Raw genomic sequence first — 14,673 nt, 5'->3', positions numbered from 1 at the left:
GACCAATGGCTTTCCCCCCTATTTAATAATATATTTAAAGTTAAATTAGTATTTCATTTCTTGACTGGAATTTTATTCTTTGTATTAAATGTCTTTATTTTTAATATACCTATTTAATATTAAAATTCAGTGTACAAAGGATTGTTGAATCTTATCCAATAAAAATGTCTATGCCTCTGCAAAGGACTTAGTTTATCCTGCAGACTCTGCCAATTTGCCCTGCTCTTAACAAATATCAAAGTACTCTAGTGGAAAGAAGTAGATTCACTCAAGACTTAAAATTGAGCTACTGTTTTCTTTAAGATCATATAGAAATATGTATGCTGATTCAGCAGCTGAAGTATCATCTGGTCATTCAGTTATAATCTTTCCCTCAATTCAGTGATTTCCAAATACTTTCAGGAAGAAATGTTATAGATAATATACAATGAGTGTATTTTCTGTGCTGCTTCATTTTCCAAAATCACTGTAATGAATTGTGTATTTTTTTTTATTGTAGTGCTGCTTTTGATACAGTCCTTGGGATAAATGTTGCAGTCAAGAAACTAAGTCGTCCTTTTCAGAATCAAACCCATGCAAAGAGAGCTTATCGTGAACTTGTCCTCTTAAAATGTGTCAATCATAAAAATGTAAGTTACTTGTGTACGTATTTCTTCTGTGCACTAATATGATAATCTTCAGAGTCTTTTGACAATACATTGAATTTAGACCTAGAATAAATTAGGAATTAATAAAAACCCCATCAGAGTGGATACTTATGAACACTGCATTGGAACAGATGAAAGGAAGAACTGTCCAAAAGGAATATATGATTAGGCATTATATGTATGACAACAATGTGGAACAAGAGGTACATTGCAAAGTGGACAAGGGGAGGAAGAAGGAAAGGGAAGGGAAGAAAATGAGCAACAAGGAATGAATTTTAAAAAAAGAAATAGATATATTTTATTGGCAAATTGTTAATTGAAACTTGGGAAAATTAAAGTTAGAAAAAGGGCCATGACCCTCTTTTATGGGCCAAAGAAATTTATGTCATTCGACTAAGATAATAATGTCAATTAGCCTTGTAACCATTTGACTTCTGTTAATTCTGTTTCTATAACGTAGAAACAGTACTAACTTAATTGAGAAGCAATTAAATATTTTCTTAAAAGCATTGTGCTAGTAAGTAACTTTATAGCTTGTAATACAGGAATCTTAGTTTTAAGTAAATACTACAAGGTGGTTTTACAATTATGATAGCTTAGTTGGCTTCACTCTAGAAACCAGAGTATTGTGAATTTTGAGGAAAATTAGTGTATATTTAGAAATGAGATTACACAGGCATGATGGTTTCCGAGCATTGTTTTTTATAACCTTACCGTATTATAAAACCATAAAATGTTAAATCTAGAAAGAACCTTAAAAATCACTTTATATAGCCCACATTTTAAAAAAATAATAGTTCTGACTGAGAAAGATGGGATAAATAATGTATACTGCATTGAATCAGATAAGGAAGACAACTGTTAAAAAGGGTTATATGATTGGGTATTATTGTCATGACAGGCGTCCAGAACAAAAGTTGCATAGTGGAGTGGACCTGGGGGGAGGGATTGTAAAACAATGAAAGAATTTTTCTTTTACTTTTCAAAGAGAGGCATGTACTGGGAGGGGAGGGGAGTTGAGAGACGAGAAAAGTTAGTACAACAATGCATGAATGGAAATCCAAAGTCTCTGTAAATTTTCATTAAAATTAATAATAAAAAAATTAAAAAAATATTTCTGAGTATACTAAATTGTTACTTTATTTTAGCATTTATGCTGGACATTAAATACAAAACTAAATTCTTTTTAAACTGCAGTTTTATTTAATTTTTTAATTTCCCCATGGCATGCTTTATTTGTTTTTCAGTGTTTTCAAGTTATCAGAAATGCATATTCTCTTAATTCTTAATGATAAGAAATTGTGCTGCTAGCACAAAGGTATCTGGTTCTAATCCACCAGATGCCCTGTGAAAGAATGATGGACAGTTTCCTCCTATGTGATTTACTGCCATGAGAGGGTCAGCTGTGGTTCAGTTCCAACTCCACAGGATACAACAACAAAAACATGCACAAGAAATAAAAATCCACAAATCTCACAACCCACAGATCACCATCGTTAACATTTTGTCAGCATTTTATGCATATATGTGTGCATATGGACAAACAAGAGTCTGGACATCATACCATTCTGCCTCTTAATGCTCTGTTTTTTAGCTCATGCTGCAAGTTCCTAAATCTCATACATGGTAATTTATATAGTATATATGTTGTTGTTGTTGTTATGTGCCGTCGAGTCGCTTGCGACTCATAGCAACCCTATGTACAACAGCCCTAAACTCCGCTCTGTCCTGTGCCAATCGCACTGTCTCTGACACTCCTATCCCAATTATCCCAGTCACTGAATCAATCCACCTCATAGAGGGCCTTCCCCTCCTACGCTGTCCCTCCACCCTACCAAGCATGATGTCCTTCTGCAAGGACCAGTCTCTCCTCACAACATGTTCAAAGTATGTTAGACGGAGCCTCAGAATCCTTGCCTCCAAGGAGCCACCCGGTTTAACCCTATCCAGGACTAATCTGTTTGTTTTCCTAGCAGTCCATGGTATTCTCAATACTCTTCTCCAACACCACAGCTCAAAGGCATCAATTCTCCTTCTATCCTCCTTGGTCATTGTCCAACTCTCTGATGCATAACAAGTGATTGCGAAGACCATGGCCTGTATCAGACGCACCTTAGTCTCCAGAGAGACAACATTGCTTTTCAGTACTTTGGAGAGGTCCCTAACAGCAGACTTTCCCATGGCAGTGCGCCTTTTCATTTCCTGGCTGCTGGTTCCAAGACTGTTGACTGTGGAGCCAAGCAAGCTAAAGCTGTGCACAACCTCAATCTCTTCACCATCCATCCTGATGCTGCCAATTGGTCCAGTGGTGAGAATCTTTGTCTTCTTGACATTGAGCCTCAATCCATATTGTAGGCTGCAGTCCTTGACCCTCTGCAGCAGGCGCTTCAGGTTTTCTTCAGTTTCAGCAAGCAAGGTTGTGTCATCCGCATTTATATAGCATCTTTTTAATGGCTGCTTAGTATAGATGCCCTATAATTTGTTGAACTAGTCAGCTATTGGTGAATATTTCACTTGTTTCCATTATTTTGCTGTTATAAGCAGTACTACAGGGAAAATCCTCATGGATGCACCTTTGTCCAGTGAGCCAAGATTTTTTCACTGAGAACTGCTGTGTCAGAAAATATGCACCCTTCTGTGCTGACAAATTGACTTCAAGGTCAATTGTGACTATCAATTTAATATTTTCATTACGAGTACTCTCTCATAGATGACAAATGATATTTTTATTTGTAAGTTTAAATTTCTTTCAATAAATTTATTAGTTACTTAATTTTTCTTAAGAATGTAATTTTCATGACCTTTGTCTATTTTTCTCTTAGACCATTGCCCCCTGTACATATAGTCTCTGTATATTAAAATTATTTTTGTGTTAATCATTTATGTGCTTTTTGCCATACTAAAGTTTTTGCTTCTTTGTCCTTGTGTTTGTTTTAATGTAATAGAATTTAATAGGTTTTCTGTAGTATTTAGAAAAGCCTTTCTACACCAAGATTATATAAAATGTCTGTTCATATGATGTCATGTTCAGAGTTGTGGTTTTAATTATCTTGGTCTAAAGATTGATGTCTGGACCTAGTTTTACTTTTTCCCCCCTGGACTACCCTATCATATTAATCCCATTTACTGAGAAATTTGTCTTCCCCTCCTTTGAAATGTTGAAGGGTATGCATCCACCAGTGGGACTTGGCTTCTCCTACCTCATGGAGGGAATGTCAGCAAGAGACTCATCAGATGTTTAATCAGCTAGATCTCTGATGTTGAAGTACATGAACAGTACTCAAACCTTTTTATCCTTTTCACGCCAAAATTACAAATTTAGCCTTTATACTTTAAAATTTTTAAAAGTTTGTACATAGCATTTACATTTTCAGAGTTAACCTATCTCTTTACTTAGTGTTTTTTCTGCCCATAATTTCTACCATTTTTTTTTATGTTTGGAGACAGAACTATTGTATGTTTAAATTCTATAATAATAATTTAAATTATGAAGAACAATTAAAAGTGATTGATTGAAAATGCATTTTATTTCCAAGGTGAGATTCTTAACTATTTTTTTCAAAATACCACATAATAGAATGGTTTGTTAAAAATAATGATCATCTCTGCTGTGATTATTACCCCTTGAAGTTTTAATACATTTTAATGTTAAACTTAATTTTTATAATCAGTAGAGTCATCTGGCATACTGAGGTATAATTAATTTTCTCTTTTCAGATAATTAGTTTGTTAAATGTGTTTACACAACAAAAAACTCTAGAGGAATTTCAAGATGTGTGAGTATCATTTTTATTCAGTAATGCACTATGCATCAAAATTGGACATTTATAAAGAAAATAATTGCTTTTATCTACTTAGGAAGTGGCAATCGAAAACATTTTTATTGATCTTGTTGCTTTTCTCTATGGAAGAGAAATAGTAAAAAATAGATGAGTAATATCCAGCTATTTGTAATGAAACTAGCAGGTCATAATTTCCATAACAGATAAAGGGTTACTGAAAAGAATTATTCAGAGCTGACACTATTAATGCCTCATTAATGCCACTGATCTGCTGAATAATGATATTTTTGCTGAAATATGTTCTCCATTTTCCTGACAGCCAGAATCATAGGATTCATGTCTTTACAATTACTATTTGAAATAATTAAGCCATTAAAAATTGTTTGTTTTTCCAAAATTTCAGCTGTTTTACCAAACAAAAAATGAAATGAAGCAATAATTTAGTTTATTATTAATTTGAGGCATAATGTTCAGCCTCATTCTGAGGGCCCTAATTGTATTCACTCACTTAACAAATATTTATTGTCTTACTACTGGCATACTTAATAAGCAAAGCAGGCAAAAAAAATCCCCTTTATTAAATAAGACATATACTTCATAATATTTTTTCCTGTTCCATGATATTTTCCTGAGGTAGACAATAAATATAGTAAGTAAAGACATTATATGGTCAGTTAAAATGTGGTAACTGCTATGGAGAAAAGTTAGAACTGGGCCACGAGATCAGATGTGCTTTAAGTTGAGGGTCAGCTTGCAGTTTTAAATAGTGTGATTGGAAAACCATTTGAAGAACACCTTAAACGCAATGAGAGTGTCAGTAGTATATAAAGACTTAGAGGAAGATTAAGTCAAGGCAGAAGAAATAAACAGGGGAAAGGAACTGAAACATTATGGACATCAAGGAGGCCAGTGTTGTTGGAATAGAGGGAGAGTGGAGACATGGAGAGAGCTCAGAGAAGAGATGTTTGGGCCAGACTTCTTCGGAGTTGTAGGCCTTTGTAAGAATATTGGCTTTTATTCTTAAGAGACGCCAGAATAAAATTTTAAGCAGAAGTATCCTAACTTGACTTTAGTTTAAAGGAATAACGCTAGCTTCAAGGTTGATAGTCTATTGTCAGAGAAGATGGCAATGAATGCCAATTAAGAAGGTGCTGTAGCCATTCTTGTGAGTGACTAATGGCTCAGCGTGGCTCAGACCAGTAGACTAGTAGTGAGGTGAAGCAAAGAGATCAAATGCTGTAACTGTTTTGAAGGTAGAGTCATAATATTTTCTGATGAATATGAGAGAAAAAGAGGAATCAACAATGGCACCATGATTTTTGAACTTCATACCTGAAAGATGAAGTTGTATCAGCTGAGATGAGGAAGCTGCAGAAGAAAAGGCATGACAAGAAAACAGAATCAGGAATTCCGTTTTGGCTGTAGATGTTCAAGTGTTTGTTGGAGATCCAAGTGGAAATGTGAAGCAGGCAGTTCGATTTAGGGAGGGAGGTCTGGGCTGAAGATAAAGATTTGAAGTTGATAGTTGATAATATTTAGAGATGTGATAGTAGAGATTACCAAGGAAATGAATTTAGTTAGAAGAAAAGAGGGTCAGTGACTGAACACTGAATACCCCAAGCAGTAAGGAATCAGAAAGAGGAGGAGATTCTAGCCAAAAGGACCAAGGGAAGAAGGGAAAAGGAGCGGGAAGGTGACGCCCTGGAAGACAAGGGAAGGTAATATGTCTAGAAGGTGCACATAATGGTCTATGTGGTCAAGTAAAGACTTCCCATTGGATTTAGCAACATGTCATTGATGACCTTGAGGAAGATATTTTCAACAGAGTGATGAGGGCAAAAGCCTAGAAGTAGCATTTAAAAAGATGAGAGAAGAATTGGAAATAATGAGAATGGTCACATCTTTTAGGAGTTTTGCTACAAAGAGAGTGGAGAAAAATAGGGCAGGAACTAATGTGCAAAGGAGTAAGTTTTTAGGAGAAAAACCAGCATAGTTTGTGTACTGGTGAAGATGAGTCAATACCAAAGCAATTATGATATAGGAGAATTTTAATGTATGAAATTCACCTTGATGTAAAAATTCTTTTGTCTTTAGATTGGAAGACATTGTACAACGTAGTGGTTTATAGCCTTTGGAAATATTTACAAAATCTCATTAAGCATTTACATCTTTTCTAAAAATGTTTTAGAAAAACAAGTAATCTTTTTTTACTTTACCAGTGCAGTGATAAGAAAGGAAATTGTTATTGTTTTATAAAACTGTGATTGGATAACTGTAGAGGTGCATTTTTTCTTAATTTCATGTATACGTAATGGATTTTTTTCCCCCTCAGGTATTTGGTTATGGAATTAATGGATGCTAACTTATGTCAGGTTATTCATATGGAGTTGGACCATGAAAGAATGTCCTATCTTCTTTACCAGATGCTTTGTGGGATTAAACATCTTCATTCAGCTGGTATAATTCATAGAGTAAGTAATGACATTATATTAATCTTATTTTCAAAATTAGAATCCTTTTGTTGTTGTAATCCTTCAGAAACAAGAGTTTACTAGGTCAAGGGTTTTTGGTCAGTGTTGAAGATCTAAATAGACTATAAGATTGTGTTGTGTTTCAGAATATTACTGCATTTAGACAATGCTTGTAGAGCACCTGATTTGCCCAGATTACCTGCTAGCCACTGTGGGTGCAGGGATAAAGGAGGGGCTACTCAGCTCTGGTCTTGTTGCTGCTCAGATTATATTGTGGCAGATTTTGTTCTTAAAAACTTCATTTTGACATAATTTTCACCAGATTATTTTATTGTTATTCTGTCATATTTGAAAACTCATTTTTTAAAAATAATTTATTTATTTTTCATTTCAATGAACATCTGCAGAGATTTTGGAATTCCATTCATTCACTGTTGCACCCTTCTCCCCGCCCACCCACCACAACACCCCCTCCCCCTTTTGCTCCTCTCCTTGAAAAGCAAAACTCCCTCATTGGTACACAATCACCCCCGCACCTCCCCCAATCCCACCCCCAAGCCCAAATATAATCCACTCTGCAACCCTCATTGCGTACTCCTACGATAAACATAATGCCCTAAAATGTAATACTTTTAAACTATTCTCTCCCTCATAGACTTCAATGCCATAAACATATTTCATCCAGTTTTTCTGTCTTACCCCCACCCCGATGCCAGCCTCATTCTACAACAGTGGCACCATATAGCATTTGTCCCTTTGTGACTGAGATACCTCACTCAGCATAATGTCCTCCAGGGTTACCCATTTTGAATAATATTGCAAGAGTTTTGAGAGGGCTGAGGAGAAGAGTTAAGAGGTCAAGAAGAAAAACAAATCAGTTGCTTGAGAAATCTTACTCCAGTTCTGCCCCAAATACCTATTTCTATCATCCTAAAATTTGGTCACTTCCTTGTCCACTAGTGGGAATGCCCCACTCTAAAACCTGTTTGAATGACCCCAACTATCCTCTTCCCTAGTTAGAAAGTGGGAATTGAAAGGAAAATATTACCTATTCTGTCAAGATGTACTATTTAAAAACCAAGGAGATAGAATTCTCTAATAAGCTGGTTGATGCAGGGTAGGTTCTGTTCTGCTGTTCAGAGAGTCACTGTGAGTCTTGTAACAACATGCTGTTTTTTTACCTTTTTCTTTAAATTGTATACTATATAAGTAGTACATCATGATAAGTATTTTTAAATTATGGTAAAATGTATGTAATAAAAAATTTTTTCCATTTTAACTTTCTTTAAATATACAACTTTCTGGCACTATTTACTTCCACTGTGTTTTACAACAATCATTAGTATTTATTATTATGGTTTTCATTACCCCAAAAAGTTCCCATTAAGCAATAACTCCTCTAGTTCTCTCTTGTACCACAATTGGTAATTACTAATAAATTTTTGTCTTTATACATTTTACCTATTCTAGATTTCATAGGAGTATGGTTCTATACTATCTATCCTTTTCTGACTTATTTCACTTAGCATAAAAGTTTACCCATGTATCAGGACTTCATTTCTCTTTAATAATACTATTCCAGAGAGAGGGGTGAGGGGAGGGAGGAAGGGAATGGATGGGAGAGAGAGAAAGAGAAAGAATATATGAGAATTCTACTACATTTTCTCTATCCATTCACTTCTTGATGGTTGTGTTGCTTTTACCTTTTGAATACTGTGAGTTCTTTTGTCTGCAGTGAACATTGTTGTGTACAAGTATTGGTTGGGCTCTTGCTTTCAAGTCACTTGAGTGAAATTGCTGAATTAGGTGGTAAATATGTTTTCTCTTTTAAGAAATGATAGAATTTTTTTATAATGTGATTTGAGTGAAAGTTTGTAGCTCAAATTGATCTTCCACTCAGGTATTTATACAAATAGTATTTTTTAGACAGTTAAGATTATGAGTGAGACTAGAGGAGAGTTAATTTTATTGGCATTAGGTATTTGTTGTTGTTGTTGTTAGGTACTCTCGAGTTGACTACAATTCATAGCATCTCTATGAACAACTCTAAACTTTGCCTTATCCTATGTCACCAACAAGATTTCTCATATGCTTGAGCCCATTGTGAAAATCACTGTTTTAGTCCTACTAATTTTGTCGGCAGGTGGTTTTTAGATTTTTTTTTTAAAAAAATTATCTTAAAAATATCTTTTTTTCTCTCTGAATTATACATTTGTCTATAGGGAGCAAGAGTGAGAAGAGAAAGCTGCAACTTATTAATAGAAGAATAGTTTGATTATTGGTTGTGTAGTATTACTAATTATTTCATATCCATTTAGGCTCCAGGAAAGGTAGGTCCCATTACAGCCATTGAGAGAGGCCAGACAAAGTTCTGCCCTGGCCCATCCCCAAGAGCATCAGGTCAGGGGCGTGAGGAGTCTGATGCTGATACTTCTTGTCGTCCCAGTGCCTGTCAGGACCTGGCTCACTGTTGCCTACCTGACTAACCAACTAAGGTGTACTTAAAATAGAGCGTTATGCTGCCACCAAGTGTTCAGTTAAAGACAAAAATTATGTTACTGATTTTGCTTTCAAAACAGGAATGCTAGTCTTATAATTAAGGAGAAGGATGGGCAGTCTCCTCCTGTGTGGTTAAACTGCCTCTAAAAACCCTCTGGAGGGTCAGTTCTGACTTGACGGTAGACAACAACAGCAGTCTTTACAATCAGGGGAGCCCTCAACATCAAGAAAAGAAAAATTCTCACCACTGGTCCAATTGGCAGCATCATGATAGGTGGAGAAATGATTGAGATTGTAACAATTACAGCTTGTTCAAACCCACAATCAACACTCTTGGAATCAGCAGCCAGGAAATCAAAAGACAAATTGCATTATTAGAAGTCTGCTGTCGGGGCATCTCCAGAGTGCTGAAGTGCAGAGATGTCAGTTTAGAGACTAAGGTGCACCTTATCCAGGACATGGTCTTCATAATTACTTGCTATGCATCAGAGAGCTGGACAGTAACCAACGATGACAGAAGAATTGATGCCTTTGAGTTGTGGTGCTGGAGAAGAGTATTGATCATACCATGGACTGCCAAGAGAACAAATAGGTCTTGCCTGGAGAGGGTGAAACCAAGCTCCTCTTTAGAGGGTAAAAGCAAGCTACTCTCTGGTGGCAAGGATTTTAAAGCCCTGTATTACATACTTCGTGCATGTTGCCAGGAGGGACTAGTCCTTGGAGATAGATGCCATGCTTGGAAAGGTAGAGGGACAATGCAGGAGAGGAAGAACCTTCATGAGATGGATTGACACAGTGACTGGAGTAATATGGACAGGTATATCAGAGACTGTGAGAATGGCTCAGGATAGGACAGGTTTCAGAGCTGTTGTACATAGGTTCACTGTGAGTCACAGGTGACTTGACAACACATAACAACAATGACCTAGTGCTACTGTTAGGCATTGGCAAAAAAACAAGGCCCCAGGAATCAATTAAATACCCATTGACATGTTTTAAGTAATAAATGCAGCCCTGCATGTGCTCATAGTCTATACCAGGAAATTTGGAAGATGGCTGTCTGGCCAGCTGACTGGAAGAGGTCCATATTTGTTCCTATTCCCAAGAAAGGTGATCCAATAGAATGTCGAACCTATCAAACAATGTCATTAATATCACATGAAAGCGAAATATGTCTGAAGATCATTTAAAAAATGGCTGGAACAGTACATAGATAGGAAACTTTCAGAAGTTCAAACAGGATTTAGAAGAGGCCATGGCACCAGGGATATCATTGCTGATATCAGATGGATCTTGGCTGAAAGTAAAGAATACCAGAAGAACATTTATTTATGTTTTTGACTATGCAGAGACATTTGATTGTGTGGAGCATGGCCAACATAGAGGAGAATGGGAATCCCAGAGCAGAATGGGAATCCCAGAGCATTTAATTGTGCTCATATGAAACCTATACCTAGACCAAGAGGCTTTTGTACACACAGAGCAAGGGAACACTTGTTGTTATGTGCCGTCAAATCACCTGCAACTCATAGCAACGCTATGTACAACAGCTCTGAACCCTGCTCTATCCTGAGCCAACATTACTGTCTCTGACACACCTACCCCCTTTACACCAATCACTGAGTTAATTCATCTCATCGAGGGTCTTCCTTCCTGTACTGTCCCTCCACCCTCCCAAGCACTACATGGTTTAAAATTAAGAAAGGAGCTTGTATGGGTTGTATCCTCTCTCCATACCTATTCAGTTTGTATGCTGAACAAATTATTCAAGAAGGTGGTCTTTATGAAGAAGACTGTGGCATCAAGATTGGAGAAATACTTAGAAATACCCTGTGTTATGGAGATCACACAATCTTGCTTGCTGAAAGTGAGTAGGTATTGAAGCACTTGTTTCAAAGATCAAAGAATACAGCCTTCAATATGGACTTCATCTCAACTTAAAAAAACCAAAAATTCTTACCACTGCAGTATTATAGATCAACATCATAATATATGGAGAAAAGAGTAAAGTGGTCAGTGATTTCATCTTACTTGGATGCACGATCAACACCCTAGGTACCAGCAGTCAGGAACTCAGGAGAATTAGTGCACCTGGATAGTCTACAATCAGGGACCTCTCCTAGGTTAGTGAGGACCATTGGTGTCAGTTTGAGGGCTAAAGTGCATCTGAATCAGGACATTGTCTTTCTTTATTTTCCCCCCTCTCTCTTTTTTAAATTTATTATTAATTCCAATGAAAATTTGCAGAGACTTTGGGTTTCCATTCATTCATTGTTGGACTTTTCTCCCCTCCCAACCCTCCTCCCTAGTACACTACTCTCTTGGAAAAGTAAAAGAAAAATTCTTTCATTGTTTTACAAAGCCTCCCCCAGGTCCACTCCACTCCTTGCTCTGGACTCCTGTCATGACAAAAATACCTAATCACATATCCCTTTTAAACAGTTTTCTTCCTTATCTGTTTCAATGTAGTATACATTATTGAACCCATCTTTCTTAGTCTCCCCCCAACCCTGATGTCAGTCCTGTTTTACAACAGTGGCACCATGCACTATTTGCCCTTTTGTGACTGAGATACTTCACTCAGCATAATGCCCTCCAGGGTCACCCATTTTGAATAATATTGCATGAGTTCCTTGTTTTTCAATGCAGCGTAGTATTCCATTGTGTGAATATACCACAGCTTCTTTATCCATTTGTTTGTTGATGGGCACTTAGGTTGTTTCCAGCTCCTTACTATTGTAAACAAAGCTGCAATAAACATGGGTGTACATATATCTGCTTGGGTGGCAGTTATGGTCTCTTTGGCATATATTCCCAGTAGTAGAATTGCTGGGTCAAATGATATCTCTATTTGCAACTTTTTGAGAAAGTACCATATCGCCTTCCACAGTGGTTGCACCATTTTACACTCTCACCAACAGTGAATCAGGGTTCTAGTTTTTCCACAACTTCGCCAGCATTTGTTGCTTGCTGTTCTGTTAAATTTTGCTGTTTTTACTGGGGTGAGATGGTATCTCATAGTTGTTTTAATTTGCATCTCTCTTAGAGCTAGGGATTTTGAACATTTCTTCATGTGCTTGTTAGCCATCAGAATGTCTTCTTTGGTGAAATGTCTGTTCATATCCTGTGCCCATTTGTTCTATTGGATTATTTACCTTTATCTTGTTGTGGTGCTCAAGTATTTTATAAATTCTGCATATAAGTCCCTTATCTGATAAGTCATAACCAGATACTTTTTCCCAGTCTGTGGCTTCCCCTTTTTACCCTGTTGGAGAAGTTTTTGCATGTGCATAGGGATTTGATTCTTAGAAGATTCCCATTCATCTATTTTATCTTCTCCTGGTTGTAGGGCCATGGTCTTTCTGATCATTTGGTATGCATCTGAGAGATGGACAATGAATAAATATGACAGAAGAAAAATTAAATTAATGTCTTTGATTTGTGGTGTTGGAGAAGAGTACTGAATATCCCGAGGACTCCCAAAAGAACAAACAAATATGTCTTGGAGAAAGTACTGCCAAAGTGCTCCTTGGAGGCAAAAATGATAAAGGTTCACCTTACATATTTCATGCATATTGCTAAGATAGACTATTCCTTGGATAGAGACATCATGCTTGGAAAGGTGGAGGATTGGCAAAAGAGAAGAAGACCCTCAACCACATGGATTGTCACAGTGACTGCTGCAGTAGGTTCTACTGTGTCAGAAGTGTGAGGATGGCACAAGTTAGAACAGGATTCAGATCCGTTGTTCATAGAGTTGCTATGGGTCATACTGGACTCGATAACACTGACGACAACAACAACAACAAGTGACCTAGTAGAGAGCTCTGGTGGCCTAGTGGTAAGATGCTGCACTGCATTCCTAAAGGCATTTGCTTCAAATCCACCAGCTCTTTGATGGTAAAAGGATGGGCAGTCTTTGGTGTGATTTACTGTCTGTGAAAACCTACTTGAGGGTCTGCTATTCGTCAGCCCTGACTTCATGGCACACAGCACCACTTCCACCACCACCACCACCAACTGCTTTATAGTTAAAAATTAACGTTTCCCAATACACTATTCTTTCTCTCTTCCTATGAACTTTGATAGGGTGACAGTTATAGAAAGGCTTCTGGTGTGTTGTTCATAGGGTCTCTTAGAGTTGTGCTCGACTCAATGGCAATTAATAACAACAGCTAAATTTTTACAGACCTTTATATTAATTATTGTTAATATCTCCTAAATGCATTTTTTTTAATTCATGCCTTAGAATAATTTCCCAGACATTGTGTTAGGTACCACTGACTTGAGTACAATTCATAGCAACCCTATGAACCCTGTCCCATTCTGTGCCATCCTCCTCATCTCTCATACACTTGAACCCATGCTGCAGTCAGTGTTGTCTGTCCATCTCATGGGAAATCGTTTGCTTTTTTCCTCTTCTCTCTTGCACCCAGAGTGAGTACAACCTCTGGACTGTCTGTCAGTTATACTCCTTGCAGCAAGAAATCTGAGTGGAGCATTTTTATCACTGCTTCAGCCCTTGTCCCCTCAGATCTGCTTCTTCACACAGGTTTCCATGTTTCTCTACTCATGCCGGGATATTTTATAAATGAAAGGTTAGTGGAAAAATTATAGCCCCTGTCATTGCAGTTGATATTCAGGCCTTTACTGGTACTAATGCTCTGTCTTTTCTAGTTTTCATTCTACATTTTCCTGTTCCTCAGCTGTCCATATAGCTGGACTCTGTGGCTTTTTAGAGGTGTGTCCCAAGCAGTTGTTGTTGTTAAGTGCCTTCAAGTCATAGGCGACCCTATGAAGGAAAGTCCTCAACACTTTGACTTTCATCTTCTCTCCTTCAGTATTTTACCATTCTAGCACACCCAAATGCTGGCACCCCACCCCTCCTCAAGAAGCCAGAGGCCGCACACAGTTGACACTAAGTCTCCCAAGACACTAGGCATGGCCCACCATTTCAGTATTTTACCATTCTGGCATGCACAAATGCTGGCAAACTCTGGGCCAGAGACCTCCAGTTCATCTGGCAAAACCTCTCTGCCAACCCCTACTTGGCAAAAAGAACACCACAAGGGCCTGGAGCCTTCCATACTCCTCATCCCAAGCAGTAGTAGAGTCTAATGGCTCAGTGTGTCCTTGGCTCAGTATGGAGTTTCTGCACATATTTGTGCATAGTTGAAATGAGGCAAGAAGTACCAAGAAGTGCCCAAGTTTGACATCTGGATACTCACATATTTCTCCCAGCCCCTATAGTACAAAATTATCCCTACCTCTTCC

General features: G+C 37.4%; 1 protein-coding gene across 4 annotated transcripts in view; it reads left to right on the top strand.

Moving 5' to 3' along the window:
* MAPK9 (mitogen-activated protein kinase 9) overlaps positions 1-14,673 on the top strand; it is a 54,971-nt gene that overhangs the window by 13,906 nt on the left and 26,392 nt on the right. For all 4 annotated transcript variants that reach the window (XM_006898121.1, XM_006898122.1, XM_006898123.1 and 1 more), the window contains exons 2-4: positions 500-629; positions 4,365-4,423; positions 6,762-6,900. In XM_006898121.1, coding sequence (XP_006898183.1) covers positions 500-629; positions 4,365-4,423; positions 6,762-6,900 — 328 coding nt within the window. The remainder of the gene's footprint in view (positions 1-499; positions 630-4,364; positions 4,424-6,761; positions 6,901-14,673) is intronic.

Source organism: Elephantulus edwardii, unplaced genomic scaffold (genome assembly GCF_000299155.1).
Source record: "Elephantulus edwardii isolate Elephantulus edwardi_28Jun2011 unplaced genomic scaffold, EleEdw1.0 scaffold00221, whole genome shotgun sequence".
NCBI lineage: Eukaryota > Metazoa > Chordata > Mammalia > Macroscelidea > Macroscelididae > Elephantulus > Elephantulus edwardii.
This window is presented reverse-complemented; position numbering and strand designations above follow the sequence as displayed.